The sequence below is a fragment of the Bombina bombina genome, chromosome 5 (genome assembly GCF_027579735.1).
Source record: "Bombina bombina isolate aBomBom1 chromosome 5, aBomBom1.pri, whole genome shotgun sequence".
Classification (NCBI taxonomy): Eukaryota; Metazoa; Chordata; class Amphibia; order Anura; family Bombinatoridae; genus Bombina; species Bombina bombina.
This window is the reverse complement of record NC_069503.1, coordinates 877689737-877716889: the sequence shown is the minus strand read 5'-3', so window position 1 is coordinate 877716889 and position 27153 is coordinate 877689737. Positions and strand designations below refer to the sequence as shown.

Below are 27153 nucleotides of genomic sequence, written 5' to 3'. Positions count from 1 at the left end.
TATGTGAAGGTAGGCATCCTTTAAGTCCACTGTGGTCATGTACTGACCCTCTTGGATCATGGGTAGGATGGTCCGAATAGTTTCCATTTTGAATGATGGATCTCTGAGGAATTTGTTTAAGATCTTTAGATCCAAGATTGGTCTGAAGGTTCCCTCTTTCTTGGGAACCACAGATTTGAATAAAATCCCTGTCCTTGTTCCGTCCGCGGAACTGGATGGATCACTCCCATTACTAGGAGGTCTTGCACACAGCTTAGGAATGCCTCTTTCTTTATCTGGTTTGCTGATAACCTTGAAAGATGAAATCTCCCTTGTGGAGGAGAAGCTTTTAAGTCCAGAAGATATCCCTGAGATATGATCTCCAACGCCCAGGGATCCTGAACATCTCTTGCCCACGCCTGGGCGAAGAGAGAAAGTCTGCCCCCCACTAGATCCGTTTCCGGGATAGGGGGCCATTCCTTCATGCTGTCTTGGGGGCAGCAGCATGCTTTCTGGCCTGCTTGCCCTTGTTCCAGGACTGGTTAGGTTTCCAGGCCTGTCTGGAATGAGCAACAGTTCCCTCTTGTTTTGAAGCGGAGGAAGTTGATGCTGCTCCTGCCTTGAAATTTCGAAAAGGCACGAAAATTAGACTGTTTGGCCTTTGATTTGGCCCTGTCCTGAGGAAGGGTATGACCCTTGCCTCCAGTAATGTCAGCAATAATTTCCTTCAAGCCAGGCCCGAATAAGGTCTTCCCCTTGAAAGGAATGTTGAGTAATTTAGACTTTGAAGTCACGTCAGCTGACCAGGATTTAAGCCATAGCGCCCTACGCGCCTGGATGGCGAATCCGGAATTCTTAGCCGTTAGTTTAGTCAAATGAACAATGGCATCAGAAACAAATGAGTTACCTAGCTTAAGCATTCTAAGCTTGTCAATAATTTCATTCAATGGAGCGGTATGGATGGCCTCTTCCAGGGCCTCAAACCAGAATGCCGCCGCAGCAGTGACAGGCGCAATGCATGCAAGGAGCTGTAAAATAAAACCTTGTTAAATAAACATTTTCTTAAGGTAACCCTCCAATTTTTTATCCATTGGATCTGAAAAAGCACAACTGTCCTCAACCGGGATAGTGGTACGCTTTGCTAAAGTAGAAACTGCTCCCTCCACCTTAGGGACCGTCTGCCATAAGTCCCGTGTAGTGGCGTCTATTGGAAACATTTTTCTAAATATAGGAGGTGGGGAAAAGGGCACACCAGGTCTATCCCACTCCTTGCTAATAATTTCTGTAAGCCTTTTAGGTATAGGAAAAATGTCAGTACACACCGGCACCGCATAGTATCTATCCAGCCTACACAATTTCTCTGGAATTGCAACTGTGTTACAGTCATTCAGAGCAGCTAATACCTCCCCAAGCAATACACGGAGGTTCTCAAGCTTAAATTTAAAATTAGAAATCTCTGAATCAGGTTTCCCCGAATCAGAGATGTCACCCACAGACTGAAGCTCTCCATCCTCATGTTCTGCATACTGTGACGCAGTATCAGACATGGCTCTAACAGCATTTGCGCGCTCTGTATCTCTCCTAACCCCAGAGCTATCGCGCTTGCCTCTTAATTCAGGCAATCTAGATAATACCTCTGACAGGGTATTATTCATGATTGCAGCCATGTCCTGCAAGGTAATCGCTATGGGCGTCCCTGATGTAATTGGCGCCATATTAGCGTGCGTCCCCTGAGCGGGAGGCGAAGGGTCTGACACGTGGGGAGAGTTAGTCGGCATAACTTCCCCCTCGACAGAACCCTCTGGTGATAATTCTTTTATAGATAAAGACTGATCTTTACTGTTTAAGGTGAAATCAATACATTTAGTACACATTCTCCTATGGGGCTCCACCATGGCTTTCAAACATAATGAACAAGTAGGTTCCTCTGTGTCAGACATGTTTAAACAGACTAGCAATGAGACTAGCAAGCTTGGAAAACACTTTAAAACAAGTTTACAAGCAATATAAAAAACGTTACTGCGCCTTTAAGAAACACAAATTTTCCCAAATTTTTAAATAACAGTGAAAAAATGCAGTTACACTAACGAAATTTTTACAGTTTATGTAATAAGTTAGCAGAGCATTGCACCCACTTGCAAATGGATGATTAACCCCTTAATACCAAAAACGGAATAACAAATGACAAAAACGTTTTTTAAACAGTCACAACAACTGGCACAGCTCTACTGTGGCTTTTTACCTCCCTCAATACGACTTTTGAAGCCTTTTGAGCCCTTCAGAGAAGTCCTGGATCATGCAGGAAGAAGCTGGATGTCTGTCTGTAATTTTGGCTGTGCAAAAAAACAAAACAAAAAAAACCCCGCTAAAATAGGCCCCTCCCACTCATATTACAACAGTGGGAAGTCTCAGGGAACTGTTTCTAGGCAAAATTCAAGCCAGCCATGTGGAAAAAACTAGGCCCCAATAAGTTATCACCAAACATATGTAAAAAACGATTAAACATGCCAGCAAACGTTTTAAAATACACTTTTATAAGAGTATGTATCTCTATTAATAAGCCTGATACCAGTCGCTATCACTGCATTTAAGGCTTTACTTACATTACTTCGGTATCAGCAGCATTTTCTAGAAAATTCCATCCCTAGAAAAATATTTTAACTGCACATACCTTATTACAGCAAAACCTGCACGCTATTCCCCCTCTGAAGTTACCTCACTCCTCAGAATATGTGAGAACAGCAAAGGATCTTAGTTACTTCTGCTAAGATCATAGAAAACGCAGGCAGATTCTTCTTCTAAATACTGCCTGAGATAAACAGTACACTCCGGTACCATTTAAAAATAAACTTTTGATTGAAGAAATAAACTAAGTATAAAACACCACAGTCCTCTTACGACCTCCATCTTAGTTGAGAGTTGCAAGAGAATGACTGGATATGGCAGTGAGGGGAGGAGCTATATAGCAGCTCTGCTGTGGGTGATCCTCTTGCAACTTCCTGTTGGGAAAGAGAATATCCCACAAGTAATGGATGATCCGTGGACTGGATACACTTAACAAGAGAAATTAAGGGTTCTTAATCCCCCCGCCCCGGTTTATCAAGGACAAGTAATTGTCTACTGTGCTTTAATTGTAGGTGGAAGATTGCTCTGATTGCCAGAGTAATGGTTTAAAGGGAAAGGCTACACCAGAATTGTTATTGTTTAAAAAGATAGATAATCCCTTTATTACCCATTCCCTAGTTTTGCACAACCAAAACAGTTAGATAAATACACTTTTTACCTCTGATTATCTTGTATCTAACCCTTTACCAACTGCCCCCTTATTTCAGTTCTTTTGACAGACATCCATTTTAGCCAATCAGCTAGCTCACCTGAACTCCACTTGCGTGAGCACAGTGTTATCTATATGACACACATGAACTAACACCCTCTAGTGGTGCAAAACTGTCAATATGCCCTGAGAGAAGAGGCGGCCTTCAAGTGCTTAGAAATTAGCATATGAACCTCCTAGGTTTAGCTTTCAACTAAGAATACCAAAAGAACAAAAAGCAAAATTGGTGAAAAAAGTATATAGGAAAATTGTTTAAAATTACTTTATTTTAGACTAGACTGTCCCTTTAACTTTTAGAATGTCTAATTTTTTAATTTCAAACTTCAATAAAAAGGCCAATTAAAGCACTGTTTACAAATTTCAAGACTATTGTTTACTGTTACAATTGTGTGCATGTAGCTACAAGTATGCTTTAAAGGGACAGGAAACCACAACATTTTCTATTTCATGATTTGGATAGAACATACAATTGAAACAGCTTTCCAATTTACTTCTATTATCAAATGTGCTTCATTATCTTGTTATCCTTTGCTGAAGGAAAAGCATCATACTACTGGCAGCGCTGAACACATCTAGTTAGCTTAGCCAATCAAAAAAGTAATGTGTGCAGGCACAAATCAACAGCTAGCTCCCACTATTATAGGATATGTGCATATTATTTTTCTGCAAGGGATACCAACAGAACAAAGCACACTTGAAAAAAGTGAAGTTAAGTGCCTTAAAATTACATGCTCTCTGAATCAGGCAAGTTTAATTTTGACTTTGCTATCACTTTAACTGCAAGCTTTGTAAATAGATATGCAGACAAGTGTGCCTTCGGGTTACATTTGGTGTACAAATCGCACTTACCTGTGGGTAGCAGATCAATTGTCTGTACAAATCTTGATCAAAGGACCTTAGATGATCACAATTGACATTCAGAAATGGTTCCCCTACCACGTTAATCTAAAGATAGAAAAACACATTTCAACTCAATGCTATCTATACACATATACACACACACATATATATTACGGTCTTAAAGGGACATTAAACACTAAATACATGCTAGATAGAATGATGCATTCAAAGAAAAGATTAGTCCATGACTAACATGTAGATGTATTTTTTAAAGTTTCATTAGTTGTTTAAAAAGTGACAAAATAAGTGTAACGTTTTAGTGTCTATAAAACACTGGGAGCTGCCATGTTGTAACTTGTGTTACCTTCTCTGCTGTGGCCAATTAGGGTCAGTTATAAATAGGTCACTAGAGTGTGCAGCCAATGGTTGTGCTGGATTTAACAGTGTTCTGCACTTCCATTTCTAACAGGAACTGAAAAGCTCATAATTTCAGAATGGAATTACAGGCAAAGAGGACAAAATAAATAATGAAAGTATATTGCAGAATTGTTTTATTATATACAATTTATCATTTTATATTACCATCTCAAAGTGTTTAATGTCCCTTTAAGGCTTGGTTTATTTAATAACTGTATATTGTGTACCTCTTCCAGCCTCTGCATGTAAATAGGCTCATTCAGATCTAAACCAAAATTTTCGTCTTCTTTAGCCATAGGATCAATGAATCTCTGGACAAACCTCTGCATAACGAAAATTAAAGTTCACAGATTAATGTATGTTACAACTACAAAGCTACATTTGAATTTAAAAATGATAAAGTGGAAAAAAAGATATGCAACTATGCATCAGCTTGTTCCAACTAAACTGTCAATTTCCTGACAGAACTAAATTTTCACAAATATTCAACCTATCAAAAATAAATTTACACACACACACACAAAGCCCTGAATATTTATAGTAACTAATCAAAAAATGTTTAAATCTCTCAAATACCCACCTGGAATTTCTCTTTGCATGTGGCAACATTGACATCAGTTCCCCAGATCACAAGTTTCTGCCCCATAGATTGTTCGCTTATCTCTAGCTCCTCAGCTGCAGGCTGAAAGAGGGGGAGGGAGGAAATATATTAGACCATACACTGAACAGCAGAACTTCATAAAAGTCATAAAATAATCCTACTTACCTGATCTGAATGTAAATCGACCTGTTTGACTTTACGAGCTGACCCGAGATCAGGTCTCTGTCTAGCAGGAGTGCCTCTGATGCCACTCCTTGGAGTGCCCTCCACTCTTGAACTTGGGGTTCCATACGTCAGGGGCGAACTCAAGTCAAGCTCACTCTGCATAACTAGACGTGTAAACATTAATAGACTGAATCGAAATGTTTTAGCTTCATTTTGTAGTTAGAATATAATTAGAAAGCTAATTTGAGATTTAAAGGGTTAAAAAGAAATGTTCTCATCTAAAAGGTGGGCATTTTAACATGCATTACTATTGTTTGTAAAAACAAATAATTCTGTTAAAAATAATAATGTTAATGTTTATGGGGCTTATCACTGTCCTCCAATAGGTGCGAGTCTCTCTTATCAGCCTGTTAACTTTATAACCATGGTATAGTTGTGTATAGACAACCACCAATTGTTAGTTTAAAAATCTAAACAACTAACTTTTTTTCTTGCAAGAAAATGGTTTTGTTTGAATAGTGCGGTTTCAGAAGCATGATAGAAATTTGAGTTTAAAGAGGCAGTAAAATCAAAATTAAAAAACTGATGCGTATAGAGCATACAATTTTAAACAACTTATGAATTTACTTATGTTATCAAATTTGCTTTGTTCTCTTGGTATCTTATTGCAGATAAACTAGGTAGACTCACAAGAGGACTGTGCACTGTCTTTAGTACTCTAGGGCAGCAGCGTTTTGCAATATTGTATAACAAAAGCTACAAATGTTTAAAAACACTGCTGCCATAGAGTACTAAAGACACGTGCACACTCCTGAGCCTTCCTAGCTTTACGCTTCAATAAAAGATACCAAAAGAATAGAGCTGCAACAACTTATCGGCATAATCGATTATGAAAATAGTTGTCAACAAATCTCATAATCGATTAGTTAGTTTGCAATTAGTTGTCTATGCACAGCACCAGCTGCTTTACTCCAATGAGCTCCTGCACTTGGTATTGTCTTTTATGGTTGCCCTTAGCCTAAAGGAAATTTTACTTTTCACTTTTTTATGGACAGTATAAGTTTATTTTAAAGTTTACAACTACTCCTAGCAACCCAAAAATAAAATAGGAGTCATTTGGATTGTTTATATAAAATCAGGTGATTTGGACATGATTTAGTGCTGAGTTTGTTATTTACACCTAGATTGATGGCACTATTACCTGTTTGCACAATTTTTTATCGGATCGCTTGCTATTGCTGATTATATGTACTCTATAGATAAATGTGTAAGGCTGTATCCTTTTACTGATATATAGTCTTTAGCCCTTTTGCCTTTTTTTCCCCCTTTTCTATTTTTAATTAATTGGAATATGTACCAAATGCAACCTCTGTAAGTATATATCTGCTATTTTAAGAGTAGACTAGATATTTTCCCCCTAACCTTATAGAGCCAGCCTCAGCCTGGAGCATGTAGACATGTTGACAGTATTGCATTTCAATGCAAAGTTTCTGAAAAAGTGACTAACAATGTTATAAACAATGATAGTCTACCTATTACTAGTTCTACCTCTTTTCAAACAGTTTGTGGTTTTGTTTTGCTTAATTATAAAAATGTGCTCTGCTGCTTAAAAAATTGGACCAACAGTTGTTTTAATGTTAAGTTTTAGTCGGAAGTTTATATTTATAACACTCACTAATTAGATTTTATTTTAAAATATAGGAAAAAAAATATTTATTTTTTATCTGATTAGTCCATTAATCGAAAAAATAATCGGCCGATTAATCGATTATGAAAATAATAGTTAATTGCAGCCCTACAAAAGAACAAAGCAAATTTGATAACAGAAGTAAATTAAGTTGCTTAAAATTGCATGCTCTATCTGAATCATGAAAGTTTAATTTTGACTTTATTGTCCCTTTAACGTCTCTTTAGTGAGAGAAGCTAGAAGATTTATTACGGTGAAAAAAATAGTGTTTTTTTTTTTTTTTTTTTACCAGAGTGACGTGATGGTGCAGGGCTAGAGAATAAGGATTCTTGTGCACTAGGACTCTGAAGGTCAGCTGTGGGTGAAGTTGGCATGGGCAGCAATTCACCAATAGATGCAGAATCATCTGTTCGACGTCTCTGAGATGGAGGAGACTGAACATCTTCACTACGGGCTGCACAAAAATAAAAGCAGACTTTAAATACATACAGTCTACTATGCAAGGAACAATGTATTCCCGGTTACAAAAAAAAAAAGGAAGCAAACATGCATTGCTATAAAGGTTTTCCAACATCTCTAAAATATGGATGTCACACAGATGAAACAATAAATTTATATACATATACAAATATAATGGCTTAGACTAACATAGCTTAGATAGTCAACATATAATTATCAAATGGAGCACAAAACATTTAAATGACTGCATCACCTGCATCTAACAATTAAACATAATCGCTGTGAAAGCTGAAGGTCAGCTAGAATCAGCATAAATCGGGTATGCTTTGTATAATATAGCAAAAAGGGACATGAGATGTTAAATTACACTATAAACACTTGCAAGGCACCTGGAAGTGATGCATTAAACTTAAAAAGGGACACTGAATCCAAATTATTTCTTCCATGATTCAAATAGAGCATGCAATTTTAAGCAACTTTATCATTTATGCCTATAATCATTTTTTCTTTGTTCTCTTGGTATCTTTATTTTTAAAAAAGCAGGAATGTAAGCTTACAAGAAAGCCGATTTTTGGTTCAGCACCCTTGATAGGGCTTGTTGATTGGTGGCTACATTTATCCATCATTCAGGAGGCTCTACACCTAGGGGCTGAACCAAAGACAGGCTGGCTTGTAAGCTTCCTGCTTTTGCAAATAAAGATACCAAGAGAACGAAGAAAAATTAGATAATAGTAGATTAGAAAGTTACATGCTCTATCTATATTAAAAGAAACAAATTTGGGTTCAGTATCCTTTTAATGCATTACTTCAACATTTGAATAGCAATGAAATGTTTACAAAATATATGGGTGGACAAAACATGGAATGAAACAAGTTATTAAATTTTACTTACGAGTCGGTGGGTTACTACCTCTCCCACGTTTACTCCTTCTACGGCTTGGTGTTGAAGATGGAGAAGACATAGTTCTGCGACAAATACAAAGATTTTTGGTATAACTGAAGTCTACAACTAAGATCAGACAAAACAAATCTGGTTACAGTTTACTTCGTGAATAACCTAAATATAGAACACTTCCTTCATTAACAGTCTACACATCCCATAAGTCTTCAACTATTGTAAAAACAGTAGGAATTAGGTTTACAAGTAATCAGGTACCAATATCCTGAGGTGGACAGCAATGAGATTTAATAGGACATGGTTGATTTTAACAGAGGAAAAAATAATGTTGGCAAAAACATGTGTACACATTGTAGTGATGGGAAATGCCTCATAGAAAGTTAAACAATTCAAAAGTGCAACTGCCAAGTTTTTTTTATATCCATATTGTGTTTTGTGAAATTTACATAACTGATTCAACTACCAGCGCTAAATGCATGACTAAGATGTGTGGTTTCTGTTTGGGACTAGCAGTACAACATGGGTCATGAGCAGGACTTCTAGTGAGTGTTTAACCCCTTTGCAGGGTATAAACACATAGTGTAGGGTCAATACTCTTAAGCGCATCTGTAGGATACAAAAATAAAAAATGTAAGTGCTTACAGGACCTAGTAACCAAATTGTTTTTATTTCTTAAAAGCACCTAGGGCTCGATTTATCAAGCCTTCTCCTGCTCTAAGAGAGCCTGCAGTCCGTATTTATGAAGCAGTGGTCATCAGACTGCTGCTTCCCATACTCTTCTCCTCCTCTTAGGTGGAGAAATTCAATCTCCCTGGTCTCGTCCGACCGGGGAGGTTGACAGCTCCTGCCCGGGCGCAATTGGCTGTGCGTGGGCAGCATTGCATAAGAGCGCGAAATACCGCTCTTGTGCAATGCTGAATTCCGCCAACGGAATTCTATCTGCCAGAGGCGAGCTGCAGTGGACACGGGCACATATGTACGCTCCTGTCCACCGACGCTTGATAAATCGAGCCCTTTGTGGCATTAAGATTGTCAAATACTGCAGCCAACATTTGCCATTTTGGGCTCGATTTATCAAGCGAAAGTGGTGTATATAGGTGCCCGTCTGTCGCAGGTCACCTCTGGTGGGCTGAATTCCATTGGCATAATTCAGCATTGCGCAATATCGCTATTTTAGAGGTCTTGTGCAACACCGCCCATGCAAAGCTAATCACACGCAGGCAGGAGCTGTCAATCTTCTCGGTCAGAGATTGAGGAGAAGATGCCAGGACAAAATTTTCTGTTCTAAAATAAAATCTTTAGATAATCTTTCTAAATTATTATCTTAGCAAAACAACACTATTTTAATGTAAATTCAAATTGGGGCGCTGAATATTTCAATGTGACCACCAGTACCACAGACAAAAAGACAAGTGCTATTTTGTGATTTAAAAGCCCTGTTTCTCTTCACCGACTTTCCCCAGTTTTAAGAGCTTTGCAAAAAAGCTTATTGCAAACATAATAGGGGCGGCTCTTGCATATAGGCAGACGCCTTAGATCGCTCCTGTAGGTGAGGGGGGCACAAATTTACAATAGGAGGAAAACACATTTTTTTAAAAAAAATTTATTCACTTGCTGCTTATGGCATGAGCATCCTCGCACAGTAATTATGCAGCAGCATTTGTCTATTTAGCGGCAAGTGCTCCTGTCCTTTACCAACTTCCCTCTGCTCTGCTGCCCTCCCATCCCGGGAATCTGCTAACCCGATTGGAGGATATGGGTAACATGCTCAGAGTACACCTTGGCGGCACTGACACAGTTGATGGATGAGAACGCCCGGGGCTCAAACCACCGCTCCACAGAACTTGTCTCAACTGAGGGACAAATTGTAGTTCTGTGGCCAGTTCAACTTTACCCCACCCCACCTGTTACAGGTAAGTTCCTAGACAGTGTGAGGAGGTCGGGGGATACTTCTGTGTCACTCACATGGCATTGCATGAAACTTTGCATTTCGGCTGGAAAGGAGGAGGGGGCAGTTGGGGATCTGAGCACTTAGATGTGCAGACCGGGTATACTGTGCTGATGTGCTTCCAGCTGTGACAGCGCAGGGGTCTAGTTTGTGAGATCCACTTGTGGCTTTAGAGTTTGTTTTTGCCTTAGAGGACATACTGGTTGTAATTATGGTGCGGAGCAGTTGCTCTGTTCTTCGTGTGAATGGTTTAATGGGACCTGGCCCAGAATGTATTGAAGTTGTCCCACTTTTTGAAATTGAGGCTTAGCCACGCACCCCACAGTGAAGGACGCCTACCGATGGTCCCACCCAGATGGCCAGAGAGACCGGCGCCGCGGTACTACTGGACACTATGAGAGAGGTAGGTGGTTGGCGTTTTGGTGCATCATTTATTATTAAAGATTAATTTATAAGAATTCCTGGGTGGCTCCTGGCCATATTATTTCGGAGTAGACACTGTCTGAAGTATTGAACAGATCATGTCTAACTCTGACTGTGCAAGTGTGCCTAGCTCTATAGGACTCAGACTAATCATCATTTATTTATAATAATTCCTGGATGGCTCCTGGCTGTATTATTATTTAATTCTAAACCCACAAAGCTAATGCTATATAACAGTTAGTCTCACAGACCAGTAAGACCATAGTTTCCTTTTTTATATATATTTTTTTCATATAAAACTAATGGCACCATGTGTAGTGCTGTGTGCTAGTGCTGTTGAAAGAAAAAAAAATGGTGCCATTAGATTTATATGAAAAAATATATATAAAAAAGGAAACTGTGGGCTCACTGGTCTGTGACACTGACTGTTATATAGCATTAGGTTTGTGGGTTTAGAATTAAATAATAATACAGCCAAGAGCCACCCAGGAATTCTTATTAATAAATGATGATTAGTCTGAGTCTCTATAGAGCTATGCACGCCAGTGGTATAGAGATTATATATGTTGTATATACAACATTTTAAATTAGGGGGAGATAAAAGGTGAGTTTAAAATACTCTACTATGCGCAAAATATAGAAAAAAATAACTCATTGTGTAGTTCATTAACAAATCTAGACAGGCCAAGAGTCTTGTTTTCCCACAGAAAACCTCTGAAATACATTGTTTCAAATGAAGCAAAGGATTTTGGGTAAGATATACAAATTAAGTACACAATGACACACCTTTTTACTTCAAGTGATGGTAAACTCTCCCCTTTTTAAAATCAGATCTGGTATGCAAGTGCTATTTTAGATGGAGTTTAATTCATTAGCTGTAATGAAGATGCAGTATAACATGCTTTTTAATATAGATATGAAATTCAAATTCTGCATGCTCCTTCGCCCACTTCAAAAGTAATATTTTCTGTGAGCTAACAAATTGAATTGTTGTCCAATCAGCGCTCTCCCCATATGGCATTTTTGTTGTAGCTAGAGCATTGATTGGAGAGTAATTCAATCATTTAGCTGACAGAAAAATTGACTTTTGAAGTGGGTGGTGTAACGTGGGGTATTTGAATTTCATATCTATACTGTATTAATAACTAAGTTATAGCGCATCTTCATTGCACATGATGAATACAGCTCCATCTAAAATAGCGCTTACATTCCAGATCTGATTTTAAAAAGGGGAGAGTTTACCATCACTTTCAGTCTGCTTTTCAGCAGGTTCCCTTTACGCCAAAGTATCCTTTGCTGCATTTGAAACAATGTATTTCAGAGGTTTTCTGTGGGAAAACAAGCTTCTGGGCCTGTCTAGATTTGTTAATGAACTATGCAATGAGTTATTATATATATATATATCTGGTTATGTGTGTAAATAAAGGTTTAAATATGTGTGCGCATGTATAAATGTGTGTGTGTATTAAACTATTGTGTAGGAGTATGTATGTACTGTGCGTAGGTAAATTTTGTTACCTGGTATGTTGTGCAGAGCCACTACTTTAGGATATTGTCATACAGAAATTAACCATTATAGCTATTATTTCCGACAGCACAGAAGGCTTCAGGACAGCCGTTAGCTATGACGTTCTATTCCGTCATAACGGTTTTAAAGCCCAGTCTAATTATGACGGAATAGAGTGGCATAACGGCTTTAAAAGGTTAAATAAGTATACATTTATTTCTGTTTCACACCATAATTCACATACAGTGTTGAATAAACATTGTTCCATAAACCACCCCCATTCGTGATAGAAAAGCCCACTCATGCGCTATAAAAAGGTTTCAGAATTTCACAAGTCTAAATAGTTTCACTGTGACGTATGCGGTCAGGTATGTGATGACGCTGGCATGCATGCGCATTTGGTGCAAAATGAGTGCGACAGCTGATGAAACGTCACAGGAAGTGACATGGTTTGCTCTTTTACAAAGTTTGGTCCCTTCACAGAACACACAAGAGTATGATTTATAGCAACAATGTACTGTATATAGTGAGGGTGAATTTGTAGAGCTCCTGGGGAACATGTATAGGAAGAACAGGGCTTTAAAAGCCCCCACATATTGTGCCCCTTTTGACAGATGCACCGTAATACACTTTTACAGTAAAGTGTTGTAAAGGAAAGAATTTAGAATAGCTTTACCACACAAATCAGATCTTCATTTTTTTATTTTCAACCTTATTACTACCACACTGTTCTGAACTAAATGGTTCTTATACGTTTGCCTTCTCCACAAATGCCTTTAAAAAATACGAAAAGAAATCTGTGTAAAATATATCGCTTATAAGTAAGATCAAAGACCGAGCAACTACATTTGATTGAGATAAAAAGGATTAGATAAGTAAAGTACGTGGCGAAGATAAAATTGATGATCATAATTTTCTACAATTCCGATTAAGAGCCTTATAATCAAAAGTAAATGGTAACCAAAATGGAAACTGCAGCTAAGCACCACTCGATATTTATGTACTACACATAATATAAATAACAGATCTGTAGCACAGCCGTGATTTAAATAGAGCATAAAGCGCGATTTCAGATTACTCACCTTTTCACGCACTACTGTTGTATCCGATATGAGAAAGGGGCAATCAGTTACTACTGCTGCTCCTTCTCCCGCTAAAGAATTTCGCGCCAGTGACAGTATCACGTGGGGTATTTCGCGGGTGTTTGTTCCCCCAGCACACAGGATGGTGTAATGGTTGTCTCAAATTATTTGAAAAGGGGGCATTTCGTAAACTATATATTTTTTGTTTTACTACTAAGTATTAAACGGACATAAAATCAGCGTGAAAATAATGATTATATGTCTGTTCAATTTTAACCCAGCAAAAGTATTAAGTAAAAAACAAAAAGATTTTATTTAGAAGCAAACCCATTCAGCGGACAAATGGTTTAATCCAGAGGCTGTGGGAGTTTCATCTGTGAGCTATGAAATATGAATACAAATGTAACTCATTGTGCGACTTTAAAAATATGCAATGCTTTTCAGTCCCTTACATAGAACTTGTAATATATTATTTTTTAATGTTTTTTTTCCACATCGGTACAGTAAATCAGTACACAACTAAGCAATAAATGTTACGACGCTAACATTTTATCATATACTTCATAAAGCGGAAAAAAAAATTCTCATGGGTTCAGTTGATATAAGTAAAACAATGTGACAAATGACAAAAGTTGACAAATACGGAATAATTGAGAGGCCTATTCCCGTGGGAGCTCACAATCTAGGATACATAGTACCAAGTTGATTATTTTTGAATACTGAAACTGAGTGGCAAATGACTATATTTTGTAAATTATTACGTTGATAGTAGCGGTAGAAGACCTTATATAAACCAATCCTGCAATGCATTTTATCCGTCTTGGTGAAGGGGTCGATCGCAATCCTGTACAAAAGTTTATAAATTGATTTATCTACAAAACTAATAGATTTTAATGGGGATTTTCATTTAACTTCTTATGTGATCGACCCCAAAGTATCCTGCACGGAATAGAAGAATATTAGAGCATTTTGCGAACACGTGTGTGCAATTCAATTGCGAAGAAATTCAATTCTATAAAGTGCACTATATTATGGATATGCACAGTATCTTTAACCTTTTAAAGCGGCACTATGGCCACCCTATAATTTATAAAGCTCCGTGATATTTAATAGTTTCACAACATATTTTGCCCAGGAAGGTATAGCACGCCAAATAAAGACTGAACCTGTTACTATAACCAAACAAAAACGTGGGTTCAGATTGCAGCCTACTGACAGTTAAAAGGTTAAACAGTTTAACTCGGAAATCCATAGATAGACTGACGTGGACCGACCCTATCCTTGATTGGCAGTTGGCACAAGTAACCCCGCCCACTCCTTCATAACAAGCCGCATCCCTTCTTCTCCTGTCAAACAGTCAATGTTCCTCTCTTTTTGTTGACATGTTGCCGGCTACGGCTTCTAGTTCTCGTGATAATGATGGAAGAGAAGAAAGCGATGCACTGGGCCCTGCTGAAACAGCAGGAGGTATTCTCGGGAGTCTCCACCAGTTACACGGCTTCCTGCGTTCCCGGGAGCCCGGCCTGGTGTGTGAGGCGGCCCACGGTGTCCTGCGCAAAGTTGGAGAGGAGTGTGTGGTGGCCTCGCAAGGAAGCAGCGATCTTGGTGTGTGTGATTCGCGTGCAATAAAACTAAGGGTGTATGGTAAAACAAGTTGTGGTACTCTGCTATTGAAAGACACGTCTTTAATTTAGAAATAAGTGCCAACTCCAAAAATATTATAGACTTTATAAGCGGAGTAAAATGCAATTTAATTTTATAAGGTATTAGTGTCGATCATGATATAAGCATATAGGTCTATAAAGACAGCTCACACAACTGTATTGCCAAACAGATAAAATATATAGCACAGAAACAAAAACATTAAAACTGTCATAAGTTGTAAAATTCCTTCTGAGCTGTAACCAAGAAAACGATTGCACTTTATATCCTTTTAAATGGGCAGTCTACGTTAAAATTGTTATTGTTTAAAAAGGTAGATAATGCCTTTTCTACCTATTCCCCAGCTTTGCACAACCAACATTGTTAGATTAATATACTTTATAACATTTAAACCTCTAAATATTTGCCTGTTTCAAAGGCTCTATTGAACTGTCTAATGTGGAGCAGCACTGCAAAGTTAAAGCTCTAACAGTTCCTGCATGTGTCCTGTTCTTTCTGCAGACATGATGCATTTTTTGCGATGACATCTCAGATCACTGTATGTTCTGCCTTGGGGGTAATCACAGATGTAAAAAGTATATTAATATAATTGTTGGTTATGCAAAACTGGGAAATGGGTAATAAAGGGATTATCTATCTTTTAAAACAATAAAAATTCTATTGTAGACTGTCACTTTAATATTAGTAGCCTGTTGCAGACCTTTAATCTGCTTGAGGGAATATTTTAGGATACCTTTTAAAAGGACATGAAACCCAAATTTTTCTTTCATGATTCAGATAGAGCATACAATTTTAAAAAAGTTTCCAATTAACGCCTATTTTTAAATTAGTTTTGTTCTCATGTTATTCTTTGTTGAAGAGATATTTATATAGGTAGCATGCACATGCCTAGAGCTCTTACATAATAGGAAATAGTGCTGCCACCTAGGGCTCTTGCTAATGTAAAACACTGATGCAAAACCGCTGCCATATAGTGCTGTAGGCACGTGCACACTCCTGAGCTTACTTTCCTGCTTTTCAACAAAGGATAACAAAAGAAAAAGAACATTTGATAATAGAAATAAATTTAGAAAGTTGTTTAAAAGTATATGCTTTATCTTAATCATAAGTTATTTTGGGGGTTTTACGTCCCTTTAATATTGACAAGCCCATTGATTATGGTCTGTGACAAATCTAACTTTATTAGTTTAAATGCTGTTATACAGTATTATTGTTTACCCCTTTCTAAAACTAATTGTATATCTGCATTAACCCTTTCGTGCCGGGATTAACGTGTCTACATTGGAACAACTGTTCCGATGTAAACAAATTGAAATCTCGCGATCGTGCACGTGATCACGAGATTTCAATGATGGGATCGCGTTACGGGGGCGTCCCTATAATGCTAGGCATGCCCTCCAGACCGCAATCCCATCAGGGAAGTGCCAGTGGCTTCAGAAAAGCCAAGTGGTTAGGACGTTGTATTCCGTCCTTCGGTGCTAAAGCCCAGCAAAATTTGGACGGAATACAATGTCCTAACGGCGTTAAAGGGATAATAAACCCATTTTTTTTCCCTTTCATGATTCAGATAGAGTATGCAATTTTAAGCAACTTTCTAATTTACTCCTATTATCAAATTGTCTTCGTTCTCTTGCTATCTTTATTTGAAAATCAGGAAACAGCTAAGCAGCGGGCCCATTTTTACTTCAGCACCCTGGATAGCGCTTGCTGATTGGTGGCTAAATGTACATGTAGACACCAATCAGAAAGTGCTACCCAGGTCCTGAATCAAAAATGGTCCGGCTCCTAAGCTTACATTCTTGCTTTTCAAATAAACAAAGCAAGAAAACAAAGACAAATTGATAATATAAGTGAATTGAAAAGTTGCATTAAATTGCATGCTGTATGTGATTCTTGAAAGAAAACATCAGGGTTTAGTATCCCTTTAAAGGTTCACAAAACACAAATGATTTCTTTCATGATTCAGATAGAGCACTGGTTTTCAAAACCTGTCCTCAGCCTTCCCTAACAGGTCACATTTTGAGGATATCTGAACTGGAGCTCAGGTGAAATAATCAGCTGATTAGTAACCATGGTTATTTTACCTGCTCTCATCCAAGTTAATCCAAAAAACCTGGCCTGTTGGGGATGCCTGAGGATAGGTTTGAAAACCAGTGAGAGAGAGCATGCAATTTTAAGCAACTTTGTAATTTATTCCTATTATCACATTTTCTTCACTCTCTTGTTATCTTTATTTGAAAAGCAGGAATATAAGCTTCGGAGCCAGCCCAGTTTTTGTTCAGAACCTGGGTAGCGCTTGCTGAACAAAAATGGGGCGACTTCTAAGTTTACAGTCCTGCTTTTTTAAATAAAGATAGCAAGAGAACAAAGATACATTGTTAATAGGAGTAAATTAGAAAGTTGCTTAAAATTGCATGCTGTATCTGAATCATTAAATTAAAAAAATTGCGTTTGTGTCCCTTTAAGACTGTCTCAGTTTAAAATTATGGAATTTACTGAGCATCTCTGTTTTATAGGGACAGTCAACATCCGATACAGCAGGATTCCATATTTTTGAAACGCTAAAAAAGATCTGCCTGCACCGCCTCCCTTCTCTATTACCTCTATCCTTGTCTTAGTAACGCTTCCAAATACATCCATTAATCTCCTCGAAATATGGCTGCCAAACTCCTCCCCGTCCTCCTCCTTCCCCATGTCTATTCCATTTCAGTTTCTTTCATGTAGGGATTGATGACGCGCTCAATACGTCATTGCGCAAGCACATTTGTAATTCTGTCAGATCGGAAACAGCAATCAGACTTGTCACATCAAATTCATTTCTTAGCTCTCAAAAACAATTCTGGAGAATAAAGTTCTGCTTTTTTGGTTCCTATTGAATCGCGCATGGGCTAAGCACAGTGAACGAGTCTGAAGAATCTGACCGAGGATTACATGATTACATTCTGATTGGCGAATGGCTTGAAAGAGAAGGTTAGTACGTAACGGTGGGGGGAGTTTGGCGGCCATATTTCGTGGAGATTAACCGGTGTATTTGGAAGGATTACTAGGACAAGGATAGAGGTAATAGAGAAGGGAGGCGGTGCAGGCAAATCTTCGTTAGCATTTCAAAAATATGGAATCCTGTTGTGTCGGGTGTTGACTGTCCCTTTAACAAGCTTTGTTTGAGGCCTCACAAGCATTGTTATTAGAATCTTTAAAATAAATTGCTGGCAGATATAAAAGTCAATTTAATCCACACATAAGCATTAGTATTGAGGCTAGCTGCAGTTTATCAGTTGACTACCTCTTTTACCTAATGAGTAGGTTACTGAGAGCAGAAACACATTACAATTCTGATTCTGTAATACATTTTATTTAAAGTGATGCGCAGGGTATTTTTAATTTCAGCACTACATTAAAAAGTAAGTTATATTGCATCTTTATTACAACTGATTAATTAAACTCCATCTAAAATATCACTAACTTTCCGGATCTGTTTTTATAAAGGGGAGAGTTTACCATCACTATGTAATTTAATAGTTTAACCAATTAAAAGTGAAGGTAAAGTTATCCGTTCTTAAAGACAACTTACCATTGATCATCATCCCCTTCATGTAGTTGCTATTTTTTTTCCTGTTTCTGCATTACTTTTAATAAAAAAGAAACTTTTAATTCCCTACCGTTTTCAGCGGTCCCACCCGCTCTCTATGTGTCACAAATGCACGTTCACAAATTCTGATTGACATGTGCTAAATCTAATATAAAATTGAATGAATTGCTATGTTCATTCAGTACTATACGATGTTAGGCAGCTGCATCTATCGTTATCGCTGACCCGTGGTATACACCATTGTCAGCAGATGGGGAATTCCGATTGTTTGCGAATACGCATGCACGATACGGGTGCGCGCTAGGAATTAATTCACAGTTAAAAATAAATCTCACATGCGCAGATGGAACAAGGGGCGGATGACTTCAGATCACGGTCGCCTAACGGCCAGAATTTCAAAAGGTTGATCAAAATACGTGATCAACAGAGAAAAAAAAATACGGGTTGAATTACTGGATCGTTAATGCGTATCTTTAAAAAGGTGATATATCAATATATACACAAAAAAATAACAATCAATGAATGAAAGTCATTTATTTTAAAAGAAGAATGCAATACTAGTTTGACACTAGGGTGAGTTTACCTTCACTTTAAAGTAATGGAATGTCAAATACAGTGCAGACCAGGGTGCTCAGGCTATGGCAGAGGGGGGCACAATTGTCCCTCCAAGGGTTTGTGTTTTCCTCCGCGCTAATGGGCATAAAATAAACATGAGTAATTTGATGTCACAAAAACTGTTCGTCTTCTAATTAGTGTATCAAGACCACGCAGAAGGAGTGACAGCAAAAAAGTATTTATTTAAATGTTAGCAGACAATAAAGAACGGCAAAGTTTCGGGATGCTATCCCTTATTCATGCCACCTGGATGGCATGAATAAGGGATAGCATCCCGAAACGTTGTCGTTCTTTTTTTGTCTGCTAACATTTAAATAAATACTTTTTTGCTGTCACTCCTTCTGCGTGGTCTTGATACATTATACTGAGGGCCTTTGGTAGTGGTCCTGTAGTGACGCGCATCTTCTCTCCTTGAGTGCTGGGATTTTTTTAACTTTTACGTCTTCTAATTAGGTATGTGTATTTGTAACATTGTTTAACTTGAGCAGTATTTACTTAAAGAGACATAAAACAAGTTGGTATAGGGACAAAATATAATATGTACTTTAATTACTTTACCTGCAAATTTATACTGCAGTGCCTCGCCATTAACCCTTTCTTTTAAGTTTCCGAATTGTAAAGCTCTAACTCCCCCCACACATTTCCTATTATGGCTGTATCTATCTCTACAATTGCTTTGGTAGAATGCAATCTGCTGGAGCATGCCTAGAAGCAAATATGCTGCTGTGAAATACAATGCCTGTGTTTCTGATGCTAAACACTGATAAGGGGGGCAGACTACTCCAGGCACCATAGCTATGTAAGTCATTTTGCATATTTTTGAAAAGTATTTTAAAATACTTGCCAGCAATTTTTAAACATTTTTTTTTTTTATGCAAACTATTTTTACTTAAAGGGACACTAAACCCAAAAATTTTCTTTCATGATTCAGGTAAAGAATACAATTTTAAACAACCTTCCAATTTATTTCTGTTATCAAATTTGCTTAATTCTTTAGATATCCTTAAATGAAGAAATAGCAATGCACATGGGTAAGCCAATCACACAAGGCATCTATGTACAGCAACCAATCAACAGCTTCTGAGCCTATCTAGATATGATTTTCAGCAAATTATATCAAGTGAATGAAGCAAATTAGACTAGTATTGAATTAGAAAGTTGCTTAAAATGGCATGCTATTTCTAAACCACAAAAAAAAAACTGGATTTCATGTCCCTTTAATTAGCCCTTTTAGGAAATGCACAGATCTCAATATATTTTATGGCACTTAAAGGGACACTAAACTCAAAATTGACCTTTCATGATTTAGACAAAGCATGCAATTTAAACAATTTTCCAACTTCTATGATTTAATTTGCTTCACTCTATTGTAATCCTTTATTGAAAAGCATATCTAGGTAGGCTGAGGAGCTGCAATGTACTACTGGGAGCTAGCTGCTGATTTGTGACTGCATATTTTTGCCTGTTGTCATTGGTTCACTAGGTGTGTTCAGCTAGCTCCCAGTATTGGATCTTCAACAATAGATTCCAAAAGAATGAAGCAAATTTGATAATGGAGATAAATTGTAAAGCTGTTTAAAATTGTTTGCTCTGAATCATGGAAGAACAATTGAGGTTTTATATCCCTTAATTAACAGTATATAATATTGTACGTAATTAACTAAAAATACAACTATTATCTTATTTTAATTAGAGACATTATCTTTAGCATATTGTATCGTGGCCCCCAGCCAATCTCACCATTAGTGACCATCCCTCCATACAATAAGTTTGGTTACTCCTATTGTAGTTAATACACTTATATATTTGATGCAATCTATTAGCTGGTTGGGTATTAAAAGACTAAGGTTTGTATGCATTCCTGGGTTTACAGTATGTATGTATAATTTTATTGTTATTGTTGTAATTTATTTGTAAAGTGTTGCCATTTTAAAATTTGTTTTATTAAAATTATTTAAGCTCTTGGAGGGTAAAAAGTTGATCTCAAAGTTTTATTATAATAAGTTACTAATATCAAATATTTTGTGTTTTATTTCAGCATTGAAAACATCCCTCATTTTTTCTAAAGAGATCGGCCTGCTTGTGTTTATAAATAAATCTATCAACATAGATGAAGTAAGTATTCTATTACTCTTGTATTTAGAATTACTTTTCAATGTTAATTGTTTTATCTTTTTAGTTTAGAGATTGTCGGGAGGAATGCCTAAAATTTCTATGCACTTTTCTTGAAAAAATTGGTCTGAATGTCCAACCTTATGCTGTAGATTTAAAGGTAAGCAATGAAATTGTTTTAATTAAATGTTAATTTTTTTTTTTTTTTTTGCTTTAATAGTATTGTCTCTGTGTGAGTGAGTCATAAAGGGACAGTCCACCCCAGAATCTTTATTGTTTTAAAAGATAGATAATCCCTTTATTACCCATTCCCTAGTTTTGCATAACCAACACAGTTATCTTAATACACATTTTACCTCTGTGATTTCCTTGTATCTAAGCCTCTGCAAACTGCCCCCTTATTTCAGTTCTTTTGACAGACTTTCATTTTAGCCAATTAGTGCTGACTCATAGGTAACTCCGCTTGCGTGAGCACAGTGTTATCTCTGACACAAATGAACTAACACCCTCTAGTGGTGAAAAACTGTCAAAATGAATTCAGATAAGAGGCGGCCTTCAAGGACTAAGAAATTAGCAAGTTAACCTCCTAGCTTTAGCTTTCAACTAAAAATACCAAGAGAACAAGCAACATTGGTGATAAAAGTAAATTGGAAAGTTGTTTAAAATTGCATGCCCTATCTGAATAATGAAAGTTTATTTTGGACTAGACTGTCCATTTAAAGGGACACTGTACTCAAAAATATTCTATCATAAATGTAAAAAAAGTATTTAAATGCTGACATTTTTATCATACGGATAAATATGAACTAAAAGCTGGTACAAATGCAAATTTAAACTTAAGTACTTCCTACTAATGTATATTGTTTAGGTACTTCCTACTTTTTCTCTATGAGCTTTATCAAGAATTCCCTATCAGCCAATGAGAAATGAGCAGGAAGTGCACTACTGATACTAGTATGTTAGTATGTTAACAGCTTTTATTTTACATTTCATCATGCAGTAAAATATCTACATCTCAATTTTGAAGTTTTTTAATTTGCCACTTATTACCATTTTATCCATTTACAGCTTGTTCTTAAATTTCAAAACATTGAGAAAACACATGCAAAGCACTTTGCATGACTTTTGTCATAAAATGGAAGAAACATATTTTAATATCTCACACTGCTTAACCAATTCGCATTGAATTTTTCAGTTTTGTAGTGATTACTACGCATAATTTATTAGGCATGTGCATTTGGACTATTTGGAAGCAAACAAATGCTGACTATGGCAGCCGGTGGCGGCATTTGGCTATATTCAGAACTTTATTTCTTCTTGTGAAAGTGCAACACGCTATGTTCTGTGCAAATCCAGCTCTTAGTGTGCTGCACTTTCGCAAGAAGAAAGCTGTCTCCGAAAATAGCCCGAATGGTACTCGACATATTAGGCAATCGTTTGCGTGTGAATGCACATGCCTATAATTTATACACCAAAGTTTGGCCAAATTGACTATTCCATTCTCATACTTAGGCTAATAATACAGCATTCAACTGACATCCTCCACTGGTTATTCATTCTAAATTTCATGTTTTTTTTTTGTAAAAAAGCAAAAAAATGTAATATTTCAAAAACTACTGCTTAGTTTTACACAATGTTTTACCAAAATAGTTTGATTTCAGGTCATCATCATGTTTTAGTTGAATTGTTATAATGATTTGCTTATTGTAAAATCCATTTACCCATATAGGCCTAAAGGGACTTTGCCATTGTTCTTTTACTGCCATGCATGAGCATCATCACAGTAATATGATTTTAAAGTTTATTTCTCCTGCTATTGTAAAATCCATCTGCCCATGTTGGCCCAAAGGGACTTTGCCAGTTTTTTTATATAACAGTAATGTGATTTTGAAGTTTATTTCACCATGGATGAGTTGGTGAAATGCTGGTGAAAATGCACATTTTGGTACAGCTGAGTAGATAACTATTACAAATATATACATTTATGAAAGCTGCAGATGATGCAATGTTTTAAAAACAGCAAAAGAATATTAAGTACAATGGGAACTGAAATAATTTATTGTGTAAAGAAACATCAAATATTTGAAATACGCTGTTAAAGGGACATGAAACACAAATAATTATTTCATGTTTCAGATAGAACATACATTTTAAACAACTTTCCATTCTACTTCTGGTATCAATTTTGCTTCATTCTCTTGGTATCCTTTAAAGAAGCAACAATGCACTACTCTGAGCTAAATGAACACATCAGTAAGCCAATGACAAGAATCATATATGTGCAGCTACCAATCACGAGACCCCACCTCCTGAGCCTACCTAGGTATGCTTTTCAACAAATGATACCAAGAGCACTAAGCAAATTAGATATAGAACTAAATTGAAAAGTTGTTTAAAATTATATGCTCCATCAGTATAATGAATGAAAAATCTTGGGTTTCATGTTCCTTTAACAGTGCTTCTTTGTTATGATCTATACATGTGGCAAATTTGTCAGTCAAGTTGTCCTACCCTAAAAAATAGTGAAACTGATGTTGCTGTTGCACAAAATACAGTTGTAGCTAAGAGGAGTTGTATTACTAGTTTACATGCTTTATTTGCAACCCTCTTTAAAAACATTCACACTTTCCTGCTTCCTTATGCATGTCAAATTAACATGTTTTATGTTTTAACTGTAGATTTTATGTATTGCTGCTTACACAAAAGAAAAGGCTGCAAAGTGTAAGGTCCCTGCTTTGGAGCTGCTTATTAAGGTAATAATGACCTAAACTTCAAATTTAATTTGACAAAAAATGAATGCTTATGGAATTAATATGATCTGATGAAGTAACGTAATTGTTTCTAAACACAATTTTAGTGAGTTGTGAAAATATCAGCCTGATTACAAGTAAGATTATTTATGGTATTGACCGCTGTAATTTGCTTCATAAAGGTTTCTACAACAGGAATTCAAGTTTGTCTACCTTACCAAACGGGCAGATATATTTCCACTCCATGATCAATAAAAGATATATGCACATTAATTGGGGGACACTTGTGATTACGAAATATCACAGTTTACAAAAGGGCACTGGTACTTCAGAGGATACATGATTGGTTTACTGCAAGAGATTGATAAATCTATGTCAACCTGGAGAGAAACCTAATTGGGTGGATTGTTTAGCAACATGAAACCTAAAATGTTTCTTTTATGATTCAGATAGAGCATACCAATTCAAAAACTTTGCAATTTACTTCTATTATCAATTTTGCTTCATTCTTTTGATATCCTTAATAGAATGAACAGCAATGCACTACTTAAATAAAAAGAGAGAAGCGCTTAACCTGGGAACAAACAATAGCATAATAGCTTGTTCTATGGCTAGTTACCACCTAAGAAGCAGCCTCTTTTTGCTCAATATGTGCCTTTCACAGAGAAGAACTTTCCTGTAGCATATCAGTCTGATCCTGACTTAGCAGTACAGTCCAGCCCCAAAATACCAGGCAATCCCTCTCTGAACGAGAGAAACGGCAAAACCCCAGACCTACGTTTCGGCCTATTGTGGGCCTCGTCAGTGAGGTGCAGCCATATACCTCTAGGCACACTGAGCAACGGGTGCACGTCTGGATTCCCGCATCACACTTAGGGAGACTTCCCTAAGTGTCATAATTTGCATAAATAAAAAGAGAGAAGCGTTCAACCTGGGAACGAACAAAAGCATAATAGCTTGTTCTATGGCTAGTTACCACCCAAGAAGCAGCCTCTTTTTGCTCAACATGTGCCTTTCACAGAGAACCTGAAGCATATCAGTCTGATCCTGACTTCACAGTACACTCCAGCCCCGAAATACCAGGCAATCCTTTTCTGAACGAGAGAAACCGCAAAACCCCAGATGTAAGTTTCGGCCTAGTGTGGGCCTCGTCAGTGAGGTGCAGCCATATCCCTCTAGGCACACTAAGCAACGGGTCCACGTCTGGCTTCCCGCTTCACACTTAGGGAAACTTCCCTAAGTGTCATAATTTGCATAAATAAAAAGAGCCGTTCCTCAGTGTTACTAGAGGGATATGGCTGCACCTCACTGACGAGGCCCACACTAGGCCGAAATCTATGTCTGGTGTTTTGCCGTTTCTCTCGTTCAGAGAGGAATTGCCTGGTATTTTGGGGCTAAACTGTACTGTAAAGTCAGGATCAGACTGATATGCTACAGGAAAGTTCTTCTCTGTGAAAGGCACATGTTGAGCAAAAAGAGGCTACTTCTTGGGTGGTAACTAGCCATAGAAAAAGCTATTATGCTATTGTTCGTTCCCAGGTTGAGCACTTCTCTCTTTTTATTGAAGCAATGCACTACTTGTTGCTAGCTGAACATGTCAGGAAGCCAATTACAAAAGGGATATGTGTGCAACCACCAATCAGCAGCTAGCTCCCAGCTCCTGAGCCTACCTTGGTATGCTTTTCAACAAAGGATACCAAAGGACAAAGCAGATTAGATAACAGAAGTAAATTGGAAAAGGTGTTTAAAATTGTATGTTCTATCTCAATCATGAAAGAAAATTTTAAGGTTTTAAGATGAGAGATTTTCAGTTATTATTATTATTTTTTTTTTTATTGGGATATTGTTTTCAGAGAATTATCCAATTATTTCAACAATAACATCAACTTTATACCTAAGATAACACTGACAGTAATCTTAAAGGGACATTATAACCATATGCTAAATTACTTGAAAGTTGTGCAGAATTACTGTAAAAAGCTTACAGGATATATATCACCTGTATATCTCTGTATAAAAAGTAAGACATTTTACCTTTCTTCAGCTCAGAATAGTAAGTGCTCTGTGAACAGTTATCCTTCAGCCATTGTAAGCCGCATGTTAAAAAAACCAACCAACCAATTGGCTTCATCAGTGCTGATGTCACACTGCTTTTCTTTGATCTCATGAGATTTTACTAAAATCTTGTGAGATTTCATAGTAAACTTCCTTAAACTGTTGAGGAAAATAACATGACTGTGTATGCACATACCAGATGCATGCAACCTTTCAAGTCCTAGCACTAGTATCCTGATTGGATGCTTAAAGGGACAGTGTACTCCAATTTCCATATAACTGCATGTAATAGACAATACTATAAAGAAGAATATGCATAGACACTGATCTAAAAGTCCAGTATAAAACCTTTTCAAAACGTAATTAGAAGCTCCCAGTTTAGCACTGTTGATGAGGTTAGGCTGGGGCACCCACTGAAAGGGGCTGGGAAAGCAGGAAGAGCAAATCATCTGTTCAAGGAAAATTTCCTTTACAATAGGATGTTGCTGCATAGAGATGTGCAGGTGATGTTTTGTAGTCTGAGTTTTACAGCTGTGCTTCATCACTTTCAAGTGCTTCAACATTTGGTTATCATGTCCCTTTAAACTACCTACCAAAACCCAAGATGATACTCCCCTGATTGTACCCACAGTAAAAAAAATTGCATTAAAAATGATGAAGATTTTTTTACAGGAGTAAATAAGAAGTATGGGATTACTTTAAGTTAGATAACAGACTTTTCAAAACAGAAACGGAATTTGATCCACTAATCATATTATTAAATAGTCCCTGAAGATGGGATAATAAAGTAAAGAAAATACAATTTCAAATAATGTGTATCTGCACTTTAGAGGAAAAATAATATGAAGAAATGAGGAAGGTGTGTTTTTCCCACATTCAGGGTTACATATTTCACCTTCATCTTTTACATATTTAAAAAAAAAAAAAAAAAAAAAAGATTGTGTCCCCTCCCATATCCATGTCCCTCAGGGCCGGCGTTTTGTAATAGGCAGCTTAGGCTCCCGCCTTAGGGCGCATCAGCAGGTGGGCG

At 37.1% G+C, this 27153-nt stretch overlaps 2 protein-coding genes across 2 annotated transcripts in view; one reads left to right on the top strand and one right to left on the bottom strand.

Annotated features, from left to right (window-relative positions):
* The window catches only part of MCM4 (minichromosome maintenance complex component 4), a 50215-nt gene extending 36744 nt beyond the window's left edge, over positions 1-13471 (bottom strand). The window contains exons 1-7 of the mRNA XM_053715029.1: positions 13341-13471; positions 8375-8448; positions 7313-7477; positions 5337-5500; positions 5151-5252; positions 4798-4893; positions 4163-4258 (exon numbers count right to left, since the gene is read on the bottom strand). Of these exons, the coding sequence (XP_053571004.1) occupies positions 4163-4258; positions 4798-4893; positions 5151-5252; positions 5337-5500; positions 7313-7477; positions 8375-8444 (693 nt within the window). The 5' untranslated portion in view covers positions 8445-8448; positions 13341-13471. The remainder of the gene's footprint in view (positions 1-4162; positions 4259-4797; positions 4894-5150; positions 5253-5336; positions 5501-7312; positions 7478-8374; positions 8449-13340) is intronic.
* A 1189-nt stretch (positions 13472-14660) lies between these two features.
* PRKDC (protein kinase, DNA-activated, catalytic subunit) overlaps positions 14661-27153 on the top strand; it is a 2064551-nt gene continuing 2052058 nt past the window's right edge. The window contains 4 exon segments of the mRNA XM_053715028.1: positions 14661-14945; positions 21245-21321; positions 21386-21478; positions 23997-24071. Coding sequence (XP_053571003.1) covers positions 14723-14945; positions 21245-21321; positions 21386-21478; positions 23997-24071 — 468 coding nt within the window. The 5' untranslated portion in view covers positions 14661-14722.